At 40.9% G+C, this 22,028-nt stretch overlaps 1 protein-coding gene across 2 annotated transcripts in view; it reads right to left on the bottom strand.

Annotated features, from left to right (window-relative positions):
• Positions 1 to 15,546, bottom strand: part of LOC113114360 (uncharacterized) — a 575,280-nt gene extending 559,734 nt beyond the window's left edge. The window contains exons 1-4 of one of the 2 annotated variants that reach the window (XM_026281273.1): positions 15,398 to 15,546; positions 14,477 to 14,806; positions 9,140 to 9,475; positions 8,018 to 8,251 (exon numbers count right to left, since the gene is read on the bottom strand). In XM_026281273.1, the coding sequence (XP_026137058.1) occupies positions 8,018 to 8,251; positions 9,140 to 9,475; positions 14,477 to 14,806; positions 15,398 to 15,440 (943 nt within the window). In that variant the 5' untranslated portion in view covers positions 15,441 to 15,546. The remainder of the gene's footprint in view (positions 1 to 8,017; positions 8,252 to 9,139; positions 9,476 to 14,476; positions 14,807 to 15,397) is intronic. The other variant, XM_026281274.1, reaches the window with a different exon arrangement.
• Positions 15,547 to 22,028: the final 6,482 nt, after the last annotated feature.

A 22,028-nucleotide genomic window follows, 5' to 3' on the forward strand; every position in this document is an offset into this window, starting at 1 on the left:
TACAGAAGCAGGAATGAGGAACCTGCTACAAAGACTTGCAGACAAACGTGTTTTATTTATTTATTTAAACACGTCACACAAACAGAAAAAAAAATAAACAGGATTCACCTGATTTCAGTAAAAGATAAGCTGAAGAGTAGTTGAATTGCTGTGTGTTTGTGTTTCTGTATTCATTCAAATGCGAGTTTTGAGCAAATAGCTGGCCAATCAGAGAATGGTTTAGCACCTCAGTTTTTGAACGAGTTCTTCTAACATTATAATCCTCCACGTCCGCTACGTTCTCAAAACTCAGGCAATTTGATAATACTGCGGGCGGCAGATCCTTTTCCTATTTGGCGCCTAAACTCTGGAATAACCTACCTAACATTGTTCGGGAGGCAGACACACTCTTGCAGTTTAAATCTAGATTAAAGACCCATCTCTTTAACCTGGCATACACATAACATACTAATATGCTTTTAATATCCAAATCCGTTAAAGGATTTTTAGGCTGCATTAATTAGGTAAACCGGAACCGAAACACTTCACATAACACCCGATGTACTTGCTACATCATTAGAAGAATGGCATCAACGCTAATATTAGTCTGTTTCTCTCTTGTTCCGAGGTCACCGTGGCCACCAGATCCAGTCTTTGTCCAGATCAGAGGGTCACTGCAGTCACCCGGATCCAGTACGTATCCAGACCAGATGGTGGATCAGCACCTAGAAAGGACCTCTACATCCCTGAAAGACAGCGGAGACCAGGACAACTAGAGCCCCAGATACAGATCCCCTGTAAAGACCTTGTCTCAGAGGAGCACCAGGACAAGACCACAGGAAACAGATGATTCTTCTGCACAATCTGACTTTGCTGCAGCCTGGAATTGAACTACTGGTTTCGTCTGGTCAGAGGAGAACTGACCCCAACTGAGCCTGGTTTCTCCCAAGGTTTTTTTCTCCATTCTGTCACCGATGGAGTTTCGGTTCCTTGCCGCTGTCGCCTCTGGCTTGCTTAGTTGGGGTCACTTCATCTACAGTGATATCGTTGACTTGATTACAAATAAATGCACAGACACTATTTACTTTTGCCTTCTGGTTGGCACTACAGAGCACTGACCACCAGAACAGCCAGACACAAGAACAGTCTTTTTTTCCTACAGGCTATATTCAGCCAGAACAATTAAACTTTCACAGTTATACACCATTCATCACAACTGACATATTTATACACAGAATCTAAAATGTGTACACTTGTACACTAAATGACATATTTACACATTTATTTGTACATTTATTTAAACACTACATTTTATCCCTATACTTCCATTCATGTGTATAGTACATCATTTTTTCTTATATTAGTGTTATATTACATCCCTACTGTGTTATTTCAATGTATGTCTGCACTATGTTGTACTTTCTTCTACACTGGAATACACGGACGTGTCGTGAGGGCCTGTGCTGTCCAGTTAGCAGATGTCTTCACCAACATCTTCAACCTCTCCTTGAGACTTACAGTGATCCCCACATGCTTCAAGCAAACTACCATCATCCCTATTCCCAAGAAAACAACCGTCTCCTGCCTGAACGACTACCGCCCTGTAGCACTGACATCAGTCATCATGAAGTGCTTTGAACGGCTAGTCAAATCCCACATCTGCTCCTCTCTGCCTGACACCTTGGACACATTACAATTTGCTTACCGTTCTAACAGATCCACTGATGATGCCATTGCAATGGCCATACACTCTGCACTAGAACACTTGGAGGGAAGAGACACCTATGGGGAAGTCGTGGCCTAATGGTTAGAGGGTTGGACTCCCAATCGAAGGGTTGTGGGTTCTAGTCTCGGGCCGGATGGAATTGTGGGTGGGGGGAGTGCATGAACAGCTCTCTCTCCACCTTCAATACCTCGACTTAGCTGCCCTCGAGCAAGGCATCGAACCCCCAACTGCTCCCCGGGCGCCGCAGCATAAATGGCTCCGGGTGTGTGCTCAAAGTGTGTGTGTGTGTGTGTGTGTGTTCACTGCTCTGTGTGTGTGCATTTCGGATGGGTTAAATGCAGAGCACAAATTCTGAGTATGGGTCACCATACTTGGCTGAATGTCACTTCTGATGTGCGGATGCTGTTTGTTGATTACATCTCTGCATTTAACACCATCATCCCTACCAAACTTTTAGCCAAACTGAAAAATCTGGGTCTTAACAGTCACTTATGTAACTGGGTCCTGGACTTCCTGACCGGCAGACCCCAGTTGGTCAGAATTGGCAATCACACATCCCCCTCACTCATACTCAGCACTTGTGTCCCACAGGGATGTGTAGTCTGTCCTCTCTTGTGCTCCCTGTTCACTTATGACTGCTCTGCTAAGCATAGCTCCAACACCATCATCAAATTTGCTGATGATACTACTATCCTAGGACTCGTCACCAATGGCGATGAGACATCCTACAGAGATGAGGTTAATGCACTCACAGCATGGTGTGCGGATAACAATCTCTCTCTAAACATCAGCAAGACCAAGGAGATGATTGTGGACTACAGTAAGTCACAGAGAGAGGGTCACGTTCCCATTCACATCAACAGAGAAATAGTAGAGACAGTTAAGAGCTACAAGTTCCTTGGCATTAACATCTCTGAGGATCTTTCCTGGAGCCTACACTCAGAGACCATAGTGAGAACAGCCCGTCAGTGTCTCTACATCCTGCAGAGGTTTGGCATCTCCTCTAACATCATGTCAAACTTCTACTGCTGCACTATAGAGAGCATTCTGACCGGCTGCATCACTGTATGGTACGGCAACTGCTCTTCCTTGGACTGCAAAGCTCTTCAGCGAGTGGTGAGAACAGCAGAGCTCATCATTGGACATAAACTCCCAGCCTTACAGGACATCTATCAAACTCGCTGCTTGAGAAAGGCTCACAGCATCATCAAGGACCGCACTCACCCTGCTCATCACCTGTTTGCCACACTGCCATCTGGCGGATGTTTCCGATCCCTCCGTTCACAGACAACCACACTTAAGAACAGCTTCTATCTTCAAGCCATGAGACTACTTAATAATCAGCTGTCCTCAATCTAAAAACCGGAATACATGCTGCTCTTATGTTTACTTCATTGTACTTGCCTTGCACTGCCCCTTTTTTAATATTCCTTCATGTTACTCTGTGTCTACTCAGGAATACATCTGAATGTGTGCTGCTCTTAAGTTTATTTATTGCATCTGCACTGCCACTTTAATTTTCCTACATGTGAACATTGGAACATTTCCCTTAGCATTCAAGCAGGCTCGGGTAAGCCCACTGCTCAAGAAACCATCTCTAAATCCAGCGCTTCTTGAAAACTACAGACCGGTATCCCTTCTTCCATTCATTGCAAAGACACTTGAGCGGGCTGTGTTCAACCAGCTTTCTATGTTCCTTGGACAGAACAACCTCCTGGACAGCAACCAATCTGGCTTCAAAAGTGGCCACTCAACTGAGACTGCTCTGCTCTCGGTTACTGAAGCCCTGCGACTAGCAAGAGCAGCTTCAAAATCCTCGGTACTCATCTTACTGGACCTGTCTGCTGCTTTTGACACTATTAATCACCAGATTCTCCTGTCCACCCTCAGAAAGATGGGGATCTCTGGAACTGCTCTCCTGTGGGTTAAGTCCTACCTCTCTGACAGATCCTTCAGTGTGTCTTGGAGGGGTGATGTTTCTAAGTCACACCACCTTGCTACTGGGGTTCCTCAGGGCTCAGTACTTGGACCACTTCTCTTCTCCATCTACATGGAATCTTTAGGATCTGTCATTCAGAAGCATGGCTTTTCTTATCACTGCTATGCTGATGACACCCAACTCTACTTCTCATTCCAGCCTGATGACCCGATGGTAGCTGCTCGCATTTCAGCCTGTCTGAGTGACATTTCTAGCTGGATGAATGACCATCACCTTCAGCTTAACCTTACAAAGACTGAACTACTGGTGATTCCAGCTAACCCATTGATTCATCACAACTTTTCTATACAGCTGGGCTCGTCAACCATAACTCCTTCGAAGACAGCCAGAAACCTAGGAGTTGTGATGGATCATCAATTAAGCTTCACTGACCACATTGCTACAACGACCCGGTCCTGCAGGTTTGCCTTATACAACATTAGGAAGATTAGACCCTTCCTGTCAGAGCAAGCAACCCAACTTCTTGTCCAAGCTCTTGTTCTCTCCAGACTGGACTATTGTAATGCTCTCCTGGCTCTTCCTGCATGTACTGTCAAGCCTCTGCAAATGATCCAGAATGCAGCAGCAAGGGTTGTCTTCAATGAGCCAAAAAAAGCTCACATTACTCCTCTCCTCATCAGGTTACACTGGCTACCAGTAGCTGCTCGCATCAAATTCAAGGTACTGATGCTTGCCTACAAGACAACCACTGGCACGGCACCAACTTACCTAAACTCACTGGTTAAATCCTATGTGCCCTCCAGAAGCTTGCGCTCTGCAAGTGAACAACGCCTTGTGGTGCCATCCCAAAGAAATTCAAAATCACTCTCACGGACCTTTTCCTGGGCTGTGCCCAGCTGGTGGAATGACCTCCCAATCTCAGTTCGTACAGCTGAGTCTTTACTCATTTTCAAGAAACATCTAAAGACTCATCTTTTTCGCCTGCACTTAACCTACTAACACCAGTACTTTTCCTTTTCTTTTTTATTTATTAAAAAAAAAAAAAATGTATATACACCTGGCTATGCGTTCTATACTAGACTAACTGAGACTTGTCATGGCACTTGTATTCTGTTGTTGTTCTCTTGTTGACCTGACTGCTTCTATTGTTCTCATTTGTAAGTCGCTTTGGATAAAAGCGTCTGCTAAATGATTAAATGTAATGTAAATTACATGTAGCTCTACGTCACACTACAAAGACATTTTAGACACCGTTCTACATCAGTAATCATAATACTACCTCAGGACTTCTTATGTACTCTATATATTCTAAACACTGACTACCTTTATTGTACCTGTTACTTCTACTTATTTTTTATATACTGCTCTGTCTTTCTGTGTAAGGGCACTGTAGTCACTCAATCTCAGTGCTCTCCATGTACGTCTATGTCTTATGTCTTGTTATTGTCACTCTATGTCTGAGCCTCGTCACAAGCATTTTAATGCCCAGTTTTCCCCAGTGTTAACTATGCAAATGACAAATAAATGCCTCTTGACTCTTTAACTAGACTCCTGTCATCAAGTCAAATTCCTTGTGTGTGTAAACATACTTGGTAATAAAGCTCTTTTGATTCTGATTCTGATTATTACAGTAACAGCATCCTGTTTCAGTCTGCTTTATGTCTGACTTCAATCTTCTGCAGTTCAAGAGAAATTGTACTGGCCTTCAGTTATTGGATTGGATCAAATATTGAAAATAGTTTGTTCAAAAGGGAAAACAGATTCTGAAATTGGATTTGATTATGTAATCCAATGTTGTTTCTGATTTGGATCAAACCTTTTCTCAAAACATTTTAGTAGTACTGTAATACATTTGATCAGACAATTATCAGGATTTAGGTTTCATTTCATGTATGAAATAGTCTACTTAATGCATCTGCCTCACATTATTAAACAGAAAAACAACAGCTATCATTTTCAAGAGTTCGGATTTTGGGAGCGGCCGGGTTCTGGTTGGATCATATCAGATGTCAAAATGTGCGAACCAGTGCATGAAACATTTTTGATTGATCAGTATTTAATTAGAAAGCCCTGCATTTAACTAAAAACATGTAAGTCAACTCCCTATGAATACTGCCATGTTTATCAATAAACAACCTTGTAATAAAATTTACGTTCTATTCCTGATGGTAGAAACTAAGCTTTTCAAAGATTTAAATTAATTTCAATGAGTCGGTTCGAAACACTGGGACAGAATGGTGTAAATACAACTAAAACCCAGAACTAATTTGCATAAAACACATTTTACAACAAATTGCAAATATTTTATTGAAAGTATAATTTACTAAATGCAATTAACAAATCATCCAGTATTAAAATATATGAGGTGTCGGTGTTCTTCAGTTATAGCTGGACAAAATTTTATTTCTGTCTGGATTTATTGTTTTTATGTTTGCTTTCTGTTGATGAATATGAAAATTGACTGTATTGCATAAACCCTCTTAAAAATAATATTGTGACTTTTGCCTGGAAATGCAGTTCTGTTTCAAATTTTTTTATTGTTAAAATTGTATATCCATATTCTGTAATAAAACAGAGAGCCTATAATAATAAAAAAGACACATTTGTGGCTAAACATGTTAAAAATAAGTAGAGATGATCTGCTGCTGCTCTCATCAATCTTCTGCTGTGTGTTCATGTCCTTCTCTAAATCTTCTCATCCTCACACTTCTCATCCTCTGATCTTCCTGTTTCTTTCCTAAATCACATCATTATCATCATCATCATCATCATCATCATCATCATCATCATCATCATCATCACACTCTTAATATCTGGATGTCAAATCTATAATGATGATGATAAATGTCTCTCACCTGATGTGTGTCTCATGTAGATGTGAAAAGCTCCTAACAGACCGAACAGAACCATCAGCTGAAGACACCAGACCACAACAAACACCACAGACACTGAACAACACATCAATCAATCAATCAATCAATCAATCAATACCACAGACACTAAAAACAATAAACGACAAAAATTAGACACAAAACAAAACCCATCTTCATGCTCCCAGGAGTGTGTTTGTTAAACTCGTACCACATTCTGATATCTGTGTGCCGTGGGTCACTGCAGAGGTCACACTATAGGTCACAGCTGCAGAAGTTTGTTCTGAAATAAAACATCAGCTGCTTTCTCTCTGAAGCACATCAAAAACACTGCTGAGATCAAGCTGAAACAAACTAGTGCTGATTTTCAAGAATTAAAGGTCCCCTTCTTCGTGATTCCATGTTTTAAACTTTAGTTAGTGTGTAAAGTTGTTGTTAGAGTATAAATAATATCTGTAAAATTCTAAAGCTCAAAGTTCAGTGCCAAACGAGATATTTATTTAACAGAATTCGCCTACAAAAAACGACCCGTTTGGACTACAGCCCTCTAGTTCCTGTAGTAATAACGTCACTAAAACAGTTTTTTTGACTAACCACCGCCCACATGAATTCACAAACAGGGGGCGTGGCCTTGTTGTGCTCTGACGGAGAAGAAGGAAGAGCTGTTTGTTTTTGTCGCCATGTTGTTGAAACGCTGTTTTTTTCATCTCTGAGTCCAATCATCTTTGTTTGGGCTTCCCAGGAACGCTGTACTTTGAGATTAATGGTTACAATTTATGTTTAACTCGGTTCCCGAAAATTATAATGCACATGTAAAACTATGTGCAGCTCATTTTACTGAGGACAACTTTCTCAATCTCAATCAGTTTAATGCTGGATTTGCACAAATATTATTCTTGAAAGATGGAGCAGTTCCCTCTTTGTCTGGAGAAGGCGTTGTTTATGGACCACAACTGGTAAGTGTATTTTATTATTTAAGTTGGTGCCTTTAACAGTTTCTGTAACGTATTACACAAAGGGCAACGCTGTTTAGCTTTGTTAACTAGATGTTAGGGCTTTCATGCGCATCTCGTCAGTAAAAACGCTCCTCCTGTGACTATAAATACATCTCCAGCACGTGCGTTCTAGCCCAATCGCTTTACCAGGAGGTCAGCCTGCTCTCAGCTGCTGTCGAATCACAACACAGGAACCGCTGGCCCAATCAGAACTCGTTACGTATTTCTGAAGGAGAGGCTTCATAGAACAAGGAAGTCATCAGCCCGTTTTTGTGACAGTGAAAACAGCAGTATACAGATAGGTGAATTGTGTGAAAAATACTGTGTTTTTTTTTACACGCGAAACATGAACACATGTAATATTGCACATTGTAAACACAATCAAAGCTTCAAAAAAGCACGTAAAATGGGACCTTTAAGAGCCCAATTATTGAAACTAACTGTTCTTCATCACTGGTGTTGCTGTGGTTTTTTCATGTATGTGTACATTCATGTATTAAAATCTCACCAGGACAGGGTTTGAGTCTAATGGTCTTCTGTGCGTGACTGACGTGGTTCTTCACGCTGCAGCTGATGTCTCCATCAGTTCCTTCATCCAGATCAATGCTGGTGTTTCCAACCATCAGTGGATCTCCATTCAGAGTCCAGCTGTAGAGGAGCTGATCCCCCTCAGAGGAGCAGAACACCCTCATCACCCCACTGGAGGAGCAGATGATTGACACTTCCACTGAGCCAATAGGAGCTGGAGGGAGGGACACATCACAGACACATCACAGTCACATGAAAACATGTAGAATCTTGTTCTTCCACACTAATCATACTATTATTGGGGGGCTATTCCAGAAAGCAGGTTATGTGACATACCGAGTGTGTTTAAGGAGAAGTAAGAAGACAAATTCAGCTTTCGGTTCCAAAGGTAACTTTCAAAGTTTGTAAAGCATCCATAGCAACTTACTCTTTGAAGATAACCTGCTCCAGAGTAGGTTCTGTTTCAGGGTTAATTGATTTCAGAGCTATCAGAGCATGTGCCACCTACTGGTAAGACTCCAGTGGTCGTGACAAATTGTTCACAGTATAATATATTATTACAATATAGTTGGCATTTTCTATAATAAAAATCTGATGTGACTTATTATATAATTAGCATCAAACAATATATTTCATATTCTCAAGGATTAAAGATTAAACAAAAAAAAAAAGAAAAATGAATGCACAGCCACCAGTTAAGTGGCGATATGAAACATGTATGCAAATGGACATTGAATAGAAGAAGAACTAAGTAGTATGATGTGCTTTTACTTAGCATCTGTTTCCATAGTGACTCTTCAATTCATCTTGTGTGTTAGCCAAGATGAACATACTCTCAGTTGAATTAACTAAATCCTGAACGCATTTTTGGAACATATATACCTCAAGTAAGCAAGGTTTGGGTTAATCAGCTTAGAGTTCAGGATTTAGCAGATGATAAATTAACCTTGCTTTCTGAAATACACAGCTGGAGTCTGTAATGTGTTTACTGTGTGCTACAGGAACAAAAACCTTCACAGAGATTCAACGGTTTCATTTGCATGAGAGTGAGATCTTTGGAGAACATGAGATTGTAATGAGTATGATGAGAGAGTTTCTGTACCTTCAACAATCACTTGAATATGTTTAGAAGGATCTACGCCCCATTCCTGATGAGTGAGTGTTAATCTGTAATTCCCTGAATCTGCTCTGATCACACGGTTTATTATCAGAGTCCCATTAATGACTGTCACTTCAGGTCTGTTATTATAAAGATCACATTTCTTCTTGCTGCCACATTTTATTGTACAGTCTGGACCATCTTGTGTGTTTATGTTTCTTATCCTTTTTAACTTCAGGTCATATACACTATCATCCAGCACCATTGGCAGATTGAGTTTGTGTCCCAGAGCTGCATAACAAGGATCAGGCTGATCAAACCAGCAGAACCGATCCAGACCTGAAGAACAAAACACACACACAGACACACACACACATTGAATTGAGATATTTACAAGATTTATGTTCTATTGTTTTTATACAGTTAATTGAATTTAATCAACAAATCATCTCCAAACATTTACACAGTAAAGTGACGTGACATACAGCCAAGTATGGTGACCCATACTCGGAATTTGTGCTCTGCTTTTAACCCATCCAAAGTGCACACACACAGAGCAGTGAACACACACACTTGGAGCAGTAGGCAGCCATTTAGGCTGCGGCACCAGGGGAGCAGTTGGGGGTTCAGTAACTTGCTCAAGGGCACCTCAGTCATGGTATTGAAGGTGGAGAGAGCACTGTACATTCACTCTCCCACCTACAATTCCTGCAAGCCCGAGACTCGAACTTGCAAACCTTGGATTGCAAGTCCAACACTCTAAACGTTTGGCCACGACAGCCCCAAAGTAGTGTAACGCAGTACAAACTTCATATTCATCGGGAAGAAGGAGGCGGGAACCGGTAGAAAATAAAAATTACTTTAATAATCAAAATAAACACAAAACAGCACAACAAACTAAACACAAACAAACAAACAAAATCAAAACACAAAATAAATCCAGGCCTGGTCCTCTCTCGTCCTTCACTGTCGTCGCTTCTGTTTTATATCCTTCCATCTCCTTAGTGGGACTTGGAACCGGTGGGTCGAGCAGGTGTCGCTCAATTGCAATCACTCCACCGGCCTCGCTCCGTTCCAAAGGCTCTCACCCCCACCCCCCTCACCACATTGGCCTTCCAAAACTAGATGAATTTAGGAACCTGTAAGATTACTCACAACAGAAAAGCAACGCATTTTATGGACAACTGTTTCACGAACCTAGGGGAGGAGGTCATTCTGACTTTGCTACGACAATCTGGTGCTTCTAAATCAGCTACTGTGAGTATGTACTTGTTTCTTTCACTTTCAGACATGGAAGCTATCAAGCAAGCTTGGAGAAAACACAGGAGATCGCTGGATTTCAGGCCACGGGGTAATGCTCAGGAACCCTGGGGGCAGTAGAACAAAGACACAGAGGTTAGTGTTTCAAAGGTGAGTATACGTTACGTCACAAAATTTGCGGTGCATTGGTCGATCAGGAGACGGCACTCTACGGTCCGTTCCTGTTGGAGGCTTGACGATGAACTGGGGCTGTGGTGAGTGTTCTGTGATGAGGTTGCTGATGGTGAACATCGTGATCATTGTGAGATGGATGGGACCAGGCTTGACTGGTCCCTGACATTACCCCATCCTCCAGGGTCCACGCCAGGGGACCTTGCTCTCCGACGTTGTGGGGGTCTGCCGCAGGGTTGTGGAGCTGGTTTTCCTGGATACTGAGCATGAAATTTGGTGAGCATATTGGGATCAAGGATATCATGACGAGGTACCCAACTCCTTTCTTCTGGACCATAATCCTCCCAGTCTACCAGGTACTCGAGTCGCCCACTACGACGTCGGGTGTCCAGTATCTCTTTTACCGCGTAGATGGGCTCGGCTTCTACGGGTGGTACTGGGGGGTTTTCGTCAGGGACCGGGTCTACAGAGGGACCAGTAACAGGTGAGTGAAGGGGTTTTAATAGGGAGACATGAAAGGTGGGGTGTATCCAATACTGGGCAGGTAAGTGAAGTCGGTAAGTGACCGGGCTGATTTGTTTTTCAACCGGGAAGGGACCGATTTACTTTGGTCTTAACTTATGGCAGTGTTGCTTCAATCGAACGTCACGGGTGGAGAGCCATACCAATTGTCCAGGTTGGTAAGTGGGATTTTGGCAGCAGTGAGTATCAGCAAATAGTCGGTTTATTGCCTGCTGAAGGTGGAGATGTGCCTGATTCCAAACTTTTTCATTGTTGTTTGGATGTTTGTGGATGCTTGTCAGAAGGAATTTTGCGTGTATTCTGCCCAGACTAAGTGGATGCTCCAGAGATTTTGGTTGGAGTGGCAGAACGTTCTGAGGAAACAGCTGATGTCCTGAATCTTTTGCTCAGTTTGTCCATTTGTCTGTGGGTGGTAACCGGAAGTTAAGCTAATTGTGACATTAAGGAGGGTGAAGAATGGCCGCCATATCTGAGAGATTAACTGGGGTCTTCTATCAGACACAAAGTCTTCAGTGATGCCGAAATTGCGGAATACATGCTCAAAGAGGAACTCAGCCATGTCAAAGGTGGTAGGCAGGGCTTTTAGAGGAATCAGTTTGCACGCTTTTTAAAATCGGTCGATGGTTATGAGGATACATGTGTTTCCGTCTGAGACTTGAAGGTCAGTGACAAAGTCGACTCCAATGTGGGACCAGGGGCGATGAGGGATGGGTAAAGAGACTAGTTTTCCGGAGGGTAACTGGCGTGGCACCTTGCTTATAGTGCAGAGTTTGTACCCCTGAGTAAACGTCTTGATATCGTTCAGCATTCCTGGCCACCAGTATATTTGCTTAAGTGTGGAATATGTTTTGTTGACGCTGGGGTGACCTGTTCCAATGAATGAGTGAGTGGAGGAGATGAGGGAAGTGCAGAGATCTTCAGGTACGTAGAACTTATTTGTGGGACATTCTGGAGGAACGGGCATGTCTTGTGATAGCTCACGGATCTGTTCATTGAGGTCCTACTTTGATCCTGGAGGGTAGGCTATCTGCAAATGAAGCCACGTGAAAAACAGAGCCCATCGTGTTTGGCGAGGGTTAAGTCCCTTGGCCTCCTTCAAGTACTGGAGATTCTTGTGGTCGGCAAGTACGAGAAACTAATGTCTGGCTTGGGTTTTACAGTCATCCATCCTGACTCCTTCCGCACTGAGGTGGTAACCCAAGAACTCGATGGAAGTCTGGTGAAACGTGCACTTTTCCGCTTTCAAGAACAGGGAGAATTTTCAGAGCCATTGGAGCACTTGCAAGACATGACGTTGATGTTCCATTTGATTGTGGGAGAAGATGAGAATATCATCAATGTATACGAGAACAAAGCAGTTCAGGAACTCTCTGAGAACTTCGTCCATGAAACTTTGGAACACAGTAGGGGCGTTTACTATGCTGTACGGCATTACAAGATATTCATAGTGACCTGCGGGGGTGATGAACGCCATCTTCCATTCATCTCCTTCCTGAATTCTGATCAGATTGTATGCACTTCTGAGATCCAGTGTGGTGAATATGCAGGCTTTGCGGCGTTGTCCAAGGGAGGATGGGACTAGCGGGAGTGGGTAACTAAATTTTACTGTGATTTTATTTAGGGCCCTATAGTCTATGCAGGGCCATTAACCCCTTCCTTCTTTGAGACAAAGAAAAAGCTGGTGGCAGCTGGGGAGGTGGAAGGTCTGATTGTCTCAGTGCCTCTTTGATGTATTCTCACATGGCCATTTGTTCTGGGATGGACAACGAATAGATCAAATTGATTGCACAATCCCAAGGTCAGTGTGGTGATAACTTGGAGGCTGCCATAGAACTGAACTCATCTGCATAGGATGAATAACACAGCGGAATGTTAATGGACAGATTTTCTTTGGGTCTTTCAATGGATGTAGATTTTACGGACACAGGTTCGGGTTGGGCAGAGGGTGCAAGGCTAGTGGTTATGCAATTGCAAGCCCAGTTCAGAATTTTCCAGTTTTCCAGTTTATTGCGGGTTGGTGTTGAATGAGCCAGGGACAGCCCAGAATTACCTCAGCTTGGCTATTTTCAAGAACGAAAGGAGCAAACAATTCCTGATGAATATTTTCAACACAGAGGATGATTGGTGTTGTTTGAGAAGTTACATACCCCTTGTTGATAATTTCACCAGTCACTGCATCCTCTTCGGTGGGGTTTAATCTTCTTCATTCCACCCACTCACCAGCCACAGCACTTCTGCCCATCGTGCCCCGGAAAGTTGCTGGATGGTAAATGAGATCTTGGATCTTTCCATGGGATATTGATGAGCAAGCGAACATTGCAACAGAAACCCATTGCAATCCTCTTCCCAGCCAGAGAAGGGCACTGTTTGAGATCTGGTGTTCACGACGTACACCAGCATGGGAGCAGAGTTTGTGGAGACACTGTCTTCGTGCTGCGCTGGGTTCATTGCAGTGTCGGTCAAGCCTTCTGTCAGGACACAGATGAGAGACAGAGGTAAGTGAATCCAAGCACAGTGCTTTATTTACAAGATCGTGAGTGCAGAGCAAGCAGACAGTGATTTTAGGTGCAGATTCAGTGCAGATCACTGTGGATCACAGTTCGGGGTTGAAAGCAGGTGAGTACATCTTTTCCAGATATGTCAAAGCCACACAGCCACAATTCGCTTATACTTGTTGCTTTCATTTTCAGACACGGAAACTATCAAGCAAGTTTGGAGAAAACACAGAAGACTCGGGAGATTGCTGGATTTCAGGCCACGGGGTAATGCTCAGGAATCCCGGCGGCAGTAGAACGATGACACAGAGGTTAGTGTTTCAAAAGTGAGTACACGTTATGTCACAAAATCTGCTGTGCATCGGTCGCTCAGGAGACGGCACTCTATGGTCCGTACCTGTTGGAGGCTTGATGCTGAACTGGGACTGTGGTGAGTGTTTTATACTGTTCCGTGATGAGGTTGCTGATGGTGAACAGGTGCGGGTGATTAGTATTCAGCTGAACATGATCGTTGTGAGATGGGTGGGACCGTGCTTGACTGGTATACATAAAATAATGATCACAAACATAAAATAAAATGCTCTTCAAAAAAGCATCATATGACCCCTTTAAAGCAGTTTAACATAAGGCAGCAACATAACAAACCATTAAAAATGTAAAGGAATGCAATGCACTGTTTATAAAACATTTATGAAACTGTACATTTAAAATGTAGATTTGTTTAATGAGATTTTTTATGAATAAATAAATAAATACATGAAGTACAGATGCTTTGACTGAATTCCCCAAGACATTCAATAATGAGCTGCAATAAAAACCTTCACAGAGATTCAACTGATTCATTTGCATGAGAGTGAGATCTTTGGAAAACATGAGATTGTAATTTCTGTACCTTCAACAATCACTTGAAGATCTCGAAATGTTTCTGAGCCGTCTGAGTGAGAGAGCGTTAATCTGTAATTCCCTGAATCTGCTCTGATCACATGGTTTATTATCAGAGTCCCATTAATGACTGTCACTTCAGGTCTGTTATTATAAAGATCACATTCCCTCATCCTGCCATTCTTTACTCTACAACGTGGATCATCTTGTGGGTTGTATATCCTCTTATGTATCTTCAGGTCATATTCACTAGCGTCCTGCACCATCATCAGATTAAGTTTGTGTCCCAGAGCTGTGTAACAGGGATCAGACTGATCAAAACTGCAGTTTAACTCCAGACCTGAGAAACAAAACACACACACATTTGTGTGACTTTTCATAGACTTCTGTAAATTTTATACTGACCAAACAATATTTTCTATGCCCTAACCCCTAAACCTACCCCTTACAGAAAACCTGCTTGCATTGTTACACTTTCAGATAAACATAATTAATCAGATAAAACAGGGTGGATTTGAAGGTGTAAAAGAAAAGCAGTAGAAATTGTTTACTATAAAATACACAATTTTAATAAAATTTAAAGTAATATGTTTTAGTTGCTCAGTAAAAATAAAATAAAATAAAAACTGTTATACTGTGAGATTTTATACAGATAAATGAGGTTGCAAAGAATTCAGACTCCTGATTTCAATAACGAATTTAAAGCCACAAACTTCTAATTTCGAATTAATGGGTCTTTATCACATTACCACATTACCACAACTCTACACTTTTAAGAAAACACTGTTAAACACTAAACAATACATTTAAACAGCTAAAACAGAAAACTCTATTACTAGATCACTGCATAATGTTTTGTAATGTAACATATTACAGTGTTTTTATGTGAGATATTGATCAGCAGCATGAGTCTGATGTGAAAGTGACTCACATGCAGCAGTTTGCAGCAGCATCAGTCCAAAGATGAGCATCATTTCTCTAAAGTCCAGTTTCAGAAGAACTCAATCCCAGCAGAAGAGTGTGACACTGCATCAGTCACACAATAACTTTTTGCTCTGACAGAAGAAGCGACTGACACTCATCTGTGCAAACAATAAACTTTATTAAACTACTGTACAGTTTCTGCGAGAGAAGAGGAAGTTGAGAAAAACTAGCTGTGGTGAGAATAAAAACCCCTGCTGACTAACAAGACATAATAATCATGAATAAGAGATGAATTATTGTGCACCCATAGCACTCCTCACTGTCATTAAAACAAAGCATACCACATTATCTCCATTAATGAGAGTGGAATATTTCATGTAAATGTGTATATCCAAATGAAAACAGTTTAAAATAATTGTTCTGTAAAAAAAAAAAAAAAAAGTCTGTACGCATGGGTCAGAGTTTGTGTGCACGTGCGCAGATTTTCCCGTCATGTTTGTGTTTTGCACTTTTGCATAGAAATTGACGTACTGTATGTCTCTTTCAGGGATGGTTTTGTGCGTACACAAAAGTTATTAGCGAGGCCTGCTAAATATGCTAAATAAAATAAGCATAAAATATGCTAAAACATTAGCTACATTTAGCCACAACAGACTCCAAACTCATCTGTTTAACTGTGCACTTACTGAATGAGCACTTTGCTATGTCCGAACTGACGGCACTGTATTTTATTTATCATTTTCTATTCTTAACTGTTGTAATTAATTTAAAATAGATTCTTAGATAATTGTAAAGGTTTTTTAAATTCCTTGTTTATTGTTGTGATTGTTTGTTTTTTTTCTGATTATTTTACTACCTTTTATGTAAAGATTTTGATATTGTTTTTGGAAGAATAAATTGCACTTTAATTCAATTCAAGTTTATTTGTATAGTACTTTGACTCAAATAATGGATTATTACTTATATAGAGAGATGTAATTTGCTAAATAAATAAGTAAATGAGAAAAGAGGAAGTCAGAGAGCTGTTAGCAGCAATATAGTTGTACCATATCGTGTGAAAAGAAGAATAGAAGCACAAATTTATATATATATATATATATATACATGCAGCAGTTTGCAGCAGCATCGGTCCAAAGATGAGCATCATTTCTCTAAAGTCCAGTTTCAGAAGAAATCAATCCCAGCAGAAGAGTGTGATGATCTGTGTTCTTGCTCTCTTCAAGTGTCTTCACGGCATAATGAGGAAATATCTGAAGAGGAAGCTTCCTCTTATAGGGGAAGATGATGATGCTGTTAGTCTGCACTAAAATAAATCTAAAACGGACAGTGACACTAGGTGAAATGTGAAGGGGAAGAAAAGGAAGAAGTAACATTTATATCAAACTCTAGTTTTGTTGCAACAATAATGTTGTTGCGATTTTATCTAGTCAGGTTAGAATTAAACATGGACAGTCTAAGCAGACTGATAACCCAGGGAAATTGGGGGTATAAGACCCCTATAGTGAAACTTTCAAGACACTTTCAAAGTCAGCTGAGATATAGAGCCTCCATGTGTCCCATCAATGCAAGGCCAGTTCAGATGTATTGTCATATTTGTCAACGTCATGGGTCCTTAAATTCTGAATATCACCAATAATACAATGGCTCATTCAATTTAATTCACATTTATAAGTATAGTGCTTTACAGATTGCATATTGCCTCTGACTATCATGTTTCTAATCAGTTATTGCGTATGTCTTTTTAACAATTATTGAATAGCTTAAGGGTTCATATTCATGTTTAGTATGTGTGTGTTTGAATCTTCTTGCTTGAAACGTTTCCAATCAATTATTTGTCAAATGTATCATATTCTTGTTATAGGAATTATGTCCAAAATTTTACTTTGCAAGACTGGGAAAATTCGCTACACACTCCCAAATATCTTAACTTTCTGCACAAAAAGAGTATGTAACCTACTTTTAGGTCATATATTATAAGTAAGCAAACTGGAATACAATATACGTGCTGTTGGGCAGACACACACACACACACACACACACACACACACACACACACACACACACTCTCTCTCTCTCTCTCTCTCACACACACAAACACACACACACATACTCTATCTCTCTCTCTCTCTCTCTCTCTCTCTCTCAAACACACACACACACTCGTTACTCAGCCCGTCTCTGTTGATGATGAGCGAGTGGGCCGATGCTCTTAACACACATTACTCCCAGTCTATGTCCTAAAGTGTCTCACTCAGTGTTGTAGTCGAGACCAGCTCATTCGAGTCCGAGTCCAGATCGAGTCCAGAGAGGGTCGAGTCCGAGTCAAGACCGAGTTCAGAAAGGGTCGAGTTCGAGTCAAGACCGAGTTCAGAAAGGTTCGAGTCCGAGTCAAGACCGAGACCAGAGAGATTGGGTCTGAGACCAGACCTAAAGAAATCTTCAAGAGTATGTAAAATGTTTGGTGGAAACAATAAAGGGTAAAAGGGCCACATAGTATGTGGTGTAAAGGTAATTTTATTAGTATTATGAATTGTAACTTGTCAATATTAAGTGCTCATTTTCACATAACATCGTTGTACCACTATACACATCCATATAACCTTTCTAGTACAAGTAACATTACTGTACCACTATACCTGTAAATGTTCAACTGTAACAGCTTTTACATAACTTTTAACCTTGAAGCTTAACTAATGACTGCTAATATCCTTACAATGTCTTGGATTATGTGCACTTTAGATGTTGTGAAGATTACAGATGGGCATAATTACCTTTCAAAAAAATAAGTGAGGAGACCATCCAGCTACCCAACCAAGCACGATGTGGTCTCATGATCAATCCACCCCGACTAAAAACACTCTCTATTGGTGCAGAGGAAGCGGGTACTGACAAAAGTTACCATTTCCTCACTTTCTGTAACAGCAACGGATAATCTAATGTTAATTTCACTGGATGGTGCATTTTAATGCAGGGTAAAATACACACTAGTCCAAGTTTTTTTTTAGTTACGAAGGGCATACATACAAGAGCCGAGTGACTGTCCAGGAAAATTTCATGCAAAAGTGTGTATGTGCCAGGGGAAGAAAGCTGGATGAAATGCCATATAAGTTCAATGCATTCTGTCAGACATGTTTTTGGGGGGAGATGATTAGAGTTGAGATAGTCAGTCTGTGTCTGTATACATTATATAAGTTTATTAAACGATATTTGTTTTTTTTCTGTGACCATTTTGTCCTACTTTGTAAAAATAACACAGTTGAGAGAAATAATGTAGCAATGTGGCTTCCTGGAAAGCGGGATCACTACAGGCGGATGGCAGGAGTGTAACTTAAGGCCGGTGACACACTGGCTGCGTGGCGTCTCTGCTGCGTGCTAGAAGCGTGGTGGCTGCTTCGCGTTTTCTGTGTCTTTACACACCAGAAGCGTGCCTGCACGCGGCACTTGGCGCGCTGCTGCTGCTGTAGGAGACATAGAGGGAGGGCGCCGAAAAACCAGGCTCTTGTCTTCATGACAACAATATCAACTTTTTTTTTACACACCTACTGATAGGACACCGTCAACAGTATTGACGGCACAATAGAGTATGTTTGACAGGTGCAATATTTGAAAAACGTTCATTATTAATTTATTTTTTAAATTACATTTATATCTGAATTTATGCCAACCTATAGACTTTCAAATATCAAAATGTCATGAATTAATATGTATTTGTGTACAAAATGACATATAAACATATTTTACTTTTTTGCCTGGAAAGCTTCCAACATGCACGCGTGTCACGTTAAAAATAGGCGTCGGTTCTATTTCTAGCATGCACGGGTTTTAAGTGCGTCTCACGCAGGCAGTCTGCAAGATCTAACCTGTTAACATGGGAGCCGAATTAAAAACAGACACGCCACGCAGCTGAGACGCTTGCTCCACACATCCATTGTGTCGCTGGCCTAACGTCTCACGTCAAAAGAAAATCACCAGTCATTGGATGTCTCAAACATACATCAATTTAAATAAACATTAACATACAGTAATAATCATGAAATATTTTGATTGGGACTCGAGTGGACTCGGGCATAAGTCCGATTCCTAATATGTTCGAGTCCGAGTCAATACCGAGTCAAAATGCACACGAGTCCATGACAAGACCGAGACCATTAAAATACGGTCTCGAGACCGAGTCCAAGACCGAGTCCGAGTCTCGAGTACTCAACACTGGTCTCACTAACAATGTCTTTTCCATGTGTTTATGAGCCAGTGCTGTATTAAAACAAACTCTGTTCTATGCTAATAAATTAACGCAAAGAATAATGAATAGATACACTGAAAAATAATGGTTCTTTATGGCATTGATGGCTCCATGAAGAATCTGTAACATCCATGTAATCTTTACATTGCACAAAATGTTAATTTATTGTAGAAAAGGGTTCTTTAGATTTCTTAAATGTTCTTCACATTAAGAAAAAGAAAGTTCTTTTGGGGAACCTGCTTGTGAAGCCTTTGTTTTTATGAAAGGACGTGTCTGTTCAGAGATGATATGATAGTGATAGTAACACGTCTCGTCTCTCTGACAGACACTGGTCTCCATTACTGCTGCGCTGATTATATTATCCTCCTAGTTAATGGAATTACAACACAGCAATGATTTGAAGCGTTTCCTCTGCTGGCGTTTCACACTAATGTGTTTTAAAGAGTCACTGATAGATATGGTCAGACGTGTGAAACAATCCCATAAGTCTGTGTTTTGAGCTGATGGTTTCTGCTGTTCACACTATATGAAAACATTATTTCTGAATGTTCTCTGGTGTCATAATCAGCCAGACACTGATCCTCTGACTCTGAGAACCAGCAACAGAAGTGTCACAAAGGAAAAAGGGACAGTTCTTTAAAGACTAAAACACTGATGTATTGAATACTTTTTTTGTATTCGCTGGACTTGCATTTTGAAAAGACCTTTGAGCAGCAGAGGATCAAAACAAGATCAAATGACTTAAGTGATCACGTGAGAGTTTTGATGCGAGGTGACCCGACCTGTTAAACGTGAGGGGAGCAGTATATAAGTGTGATGCGGTGAGAAACTGTGTTCACACTGCTGTTAGACGAGCTCAAGCGTTCAGTCTCCACACTGATATAATCTGAACCGCTGTGAAAGAGCCACAGACTGCTGATAAGACTCGACACACACTCTCAAACACACACCTCTGGGGCTTCATGTACCCGCATTCAAAACAAACATACACTTAGAAATGTCCCTTATTAAATACTAGATATATGATCACACAAATGTTAAAATAGTCAGAAAAATTTTCTGGAGGCTTGTGAAGATCATTCCTCCGCTGAGGAACAGTGAAAGTAAAGCTTCTGGAAACAAACGCTCCTCAAAAGATCCTGAGGTTTAGATTTGAGACTCTAAAACATGATTGATGGAGAATCCAGTAAAGCTGAGCTGCTTCAGTCCAGGAAGAGTTCATCTGGAGATATTACTGACGATATCAATGTTATTTAAAACTGTTTAATCATCCTCAAGCATACAGTCGTTATTTGCTCAGTTTGCAGTGCTGGTGACAGGACGGAGATGAGAGGTCAGAACAATGTTAACCTTTGACCTTTACACTTCAGAGTTCAGAGTGATGACACAAACACCGAGCAGAAACACAGAGAGAATCTGTGTGTGCTTCAGACGAGTCTTTGACCTCTATTGACTGTGATTATTCATCTCTTCAGCTTCTGCTTTATCTGATTGGTAATTGTCCTTTATTTACTATCACCTTTCTCTCATTCACATCTCGCTCATGCTTTTTTGTCTGTCACGAGCATCCGATGTGCTTGTTTTGTCACTGTGATTTAAAACACAAGCTTTAATGAGAAACACAACCCATCCGAGGATCACAACAACAAATACACTTTATTGGTGAAGACAGTAATTTTTATGTTATAAGAATAATTTGCTAGCATTCTCGTTATTTCAGAATGTTCTGTGAGCAAGAGTTAAAGCAACATTCCATTTTAGAATGTTGGAAACCTTATGGCAACGTTCATAAAAACACATCAAATTAACTTCCAAGTAGAACATTTTAGAAAAAAAAATGTCCTGTGAATGTTACTACAATATTATTTGTTAGTAATGTTGTTTTAAGACTGTTTTCTCTCAACATTATGAAAATGTATGTAAATTTCCATAGTTATAAGAATGTTTCATAAACACAAAGAACGTTTTGTCCTAACATTTATATAACGTAAAAAAAAATTCCTTGTCAGGTGGGTTATTCCTGAAAACGCAAGCAAACACATTCATGTGAACCAACACCTGACAAGAGTTTTGTGTTTGGCGCATGGAAAGTGTCGACTAATAATGACTTTCGCTGCAGTTGATGATGGTAGAGCAGAAAAGCTGACAGCTGTGTGAAGGACAGATTGGCCGAGGGCACTTAACTTATTCACAAAGCCCTGAGCGCTGGGGCCGTTCTGACCCCCATGGGCCCCAGATTTAGCAGGTATTCTGCCACCAACACAAAGAGAGAAAATTGCAGCAATTATCTCAGTTCTCTTGATTGGTTTGGCTGGCTTCAGGTTTCATATAATGCATGAAACATCACCAATGACAGGAGTCATGTAGTTCAGTGTTGACACATTGCAAATAACCAGAG

The sequence above is a fragment of the Carassius auratus genome, chromosome 14, assembly GCF_003368295.1.
Source record: "Carassius auratus strain Wakin chromosome 14, ASM336829v1, whole genome shotgun sequence".
Lineage (NCBI taxonomy): Eukaryota > Metazoa > Chordata > Actinopteri > Cypriniformes > Cyprinidae > Carassius > Carassius auratus.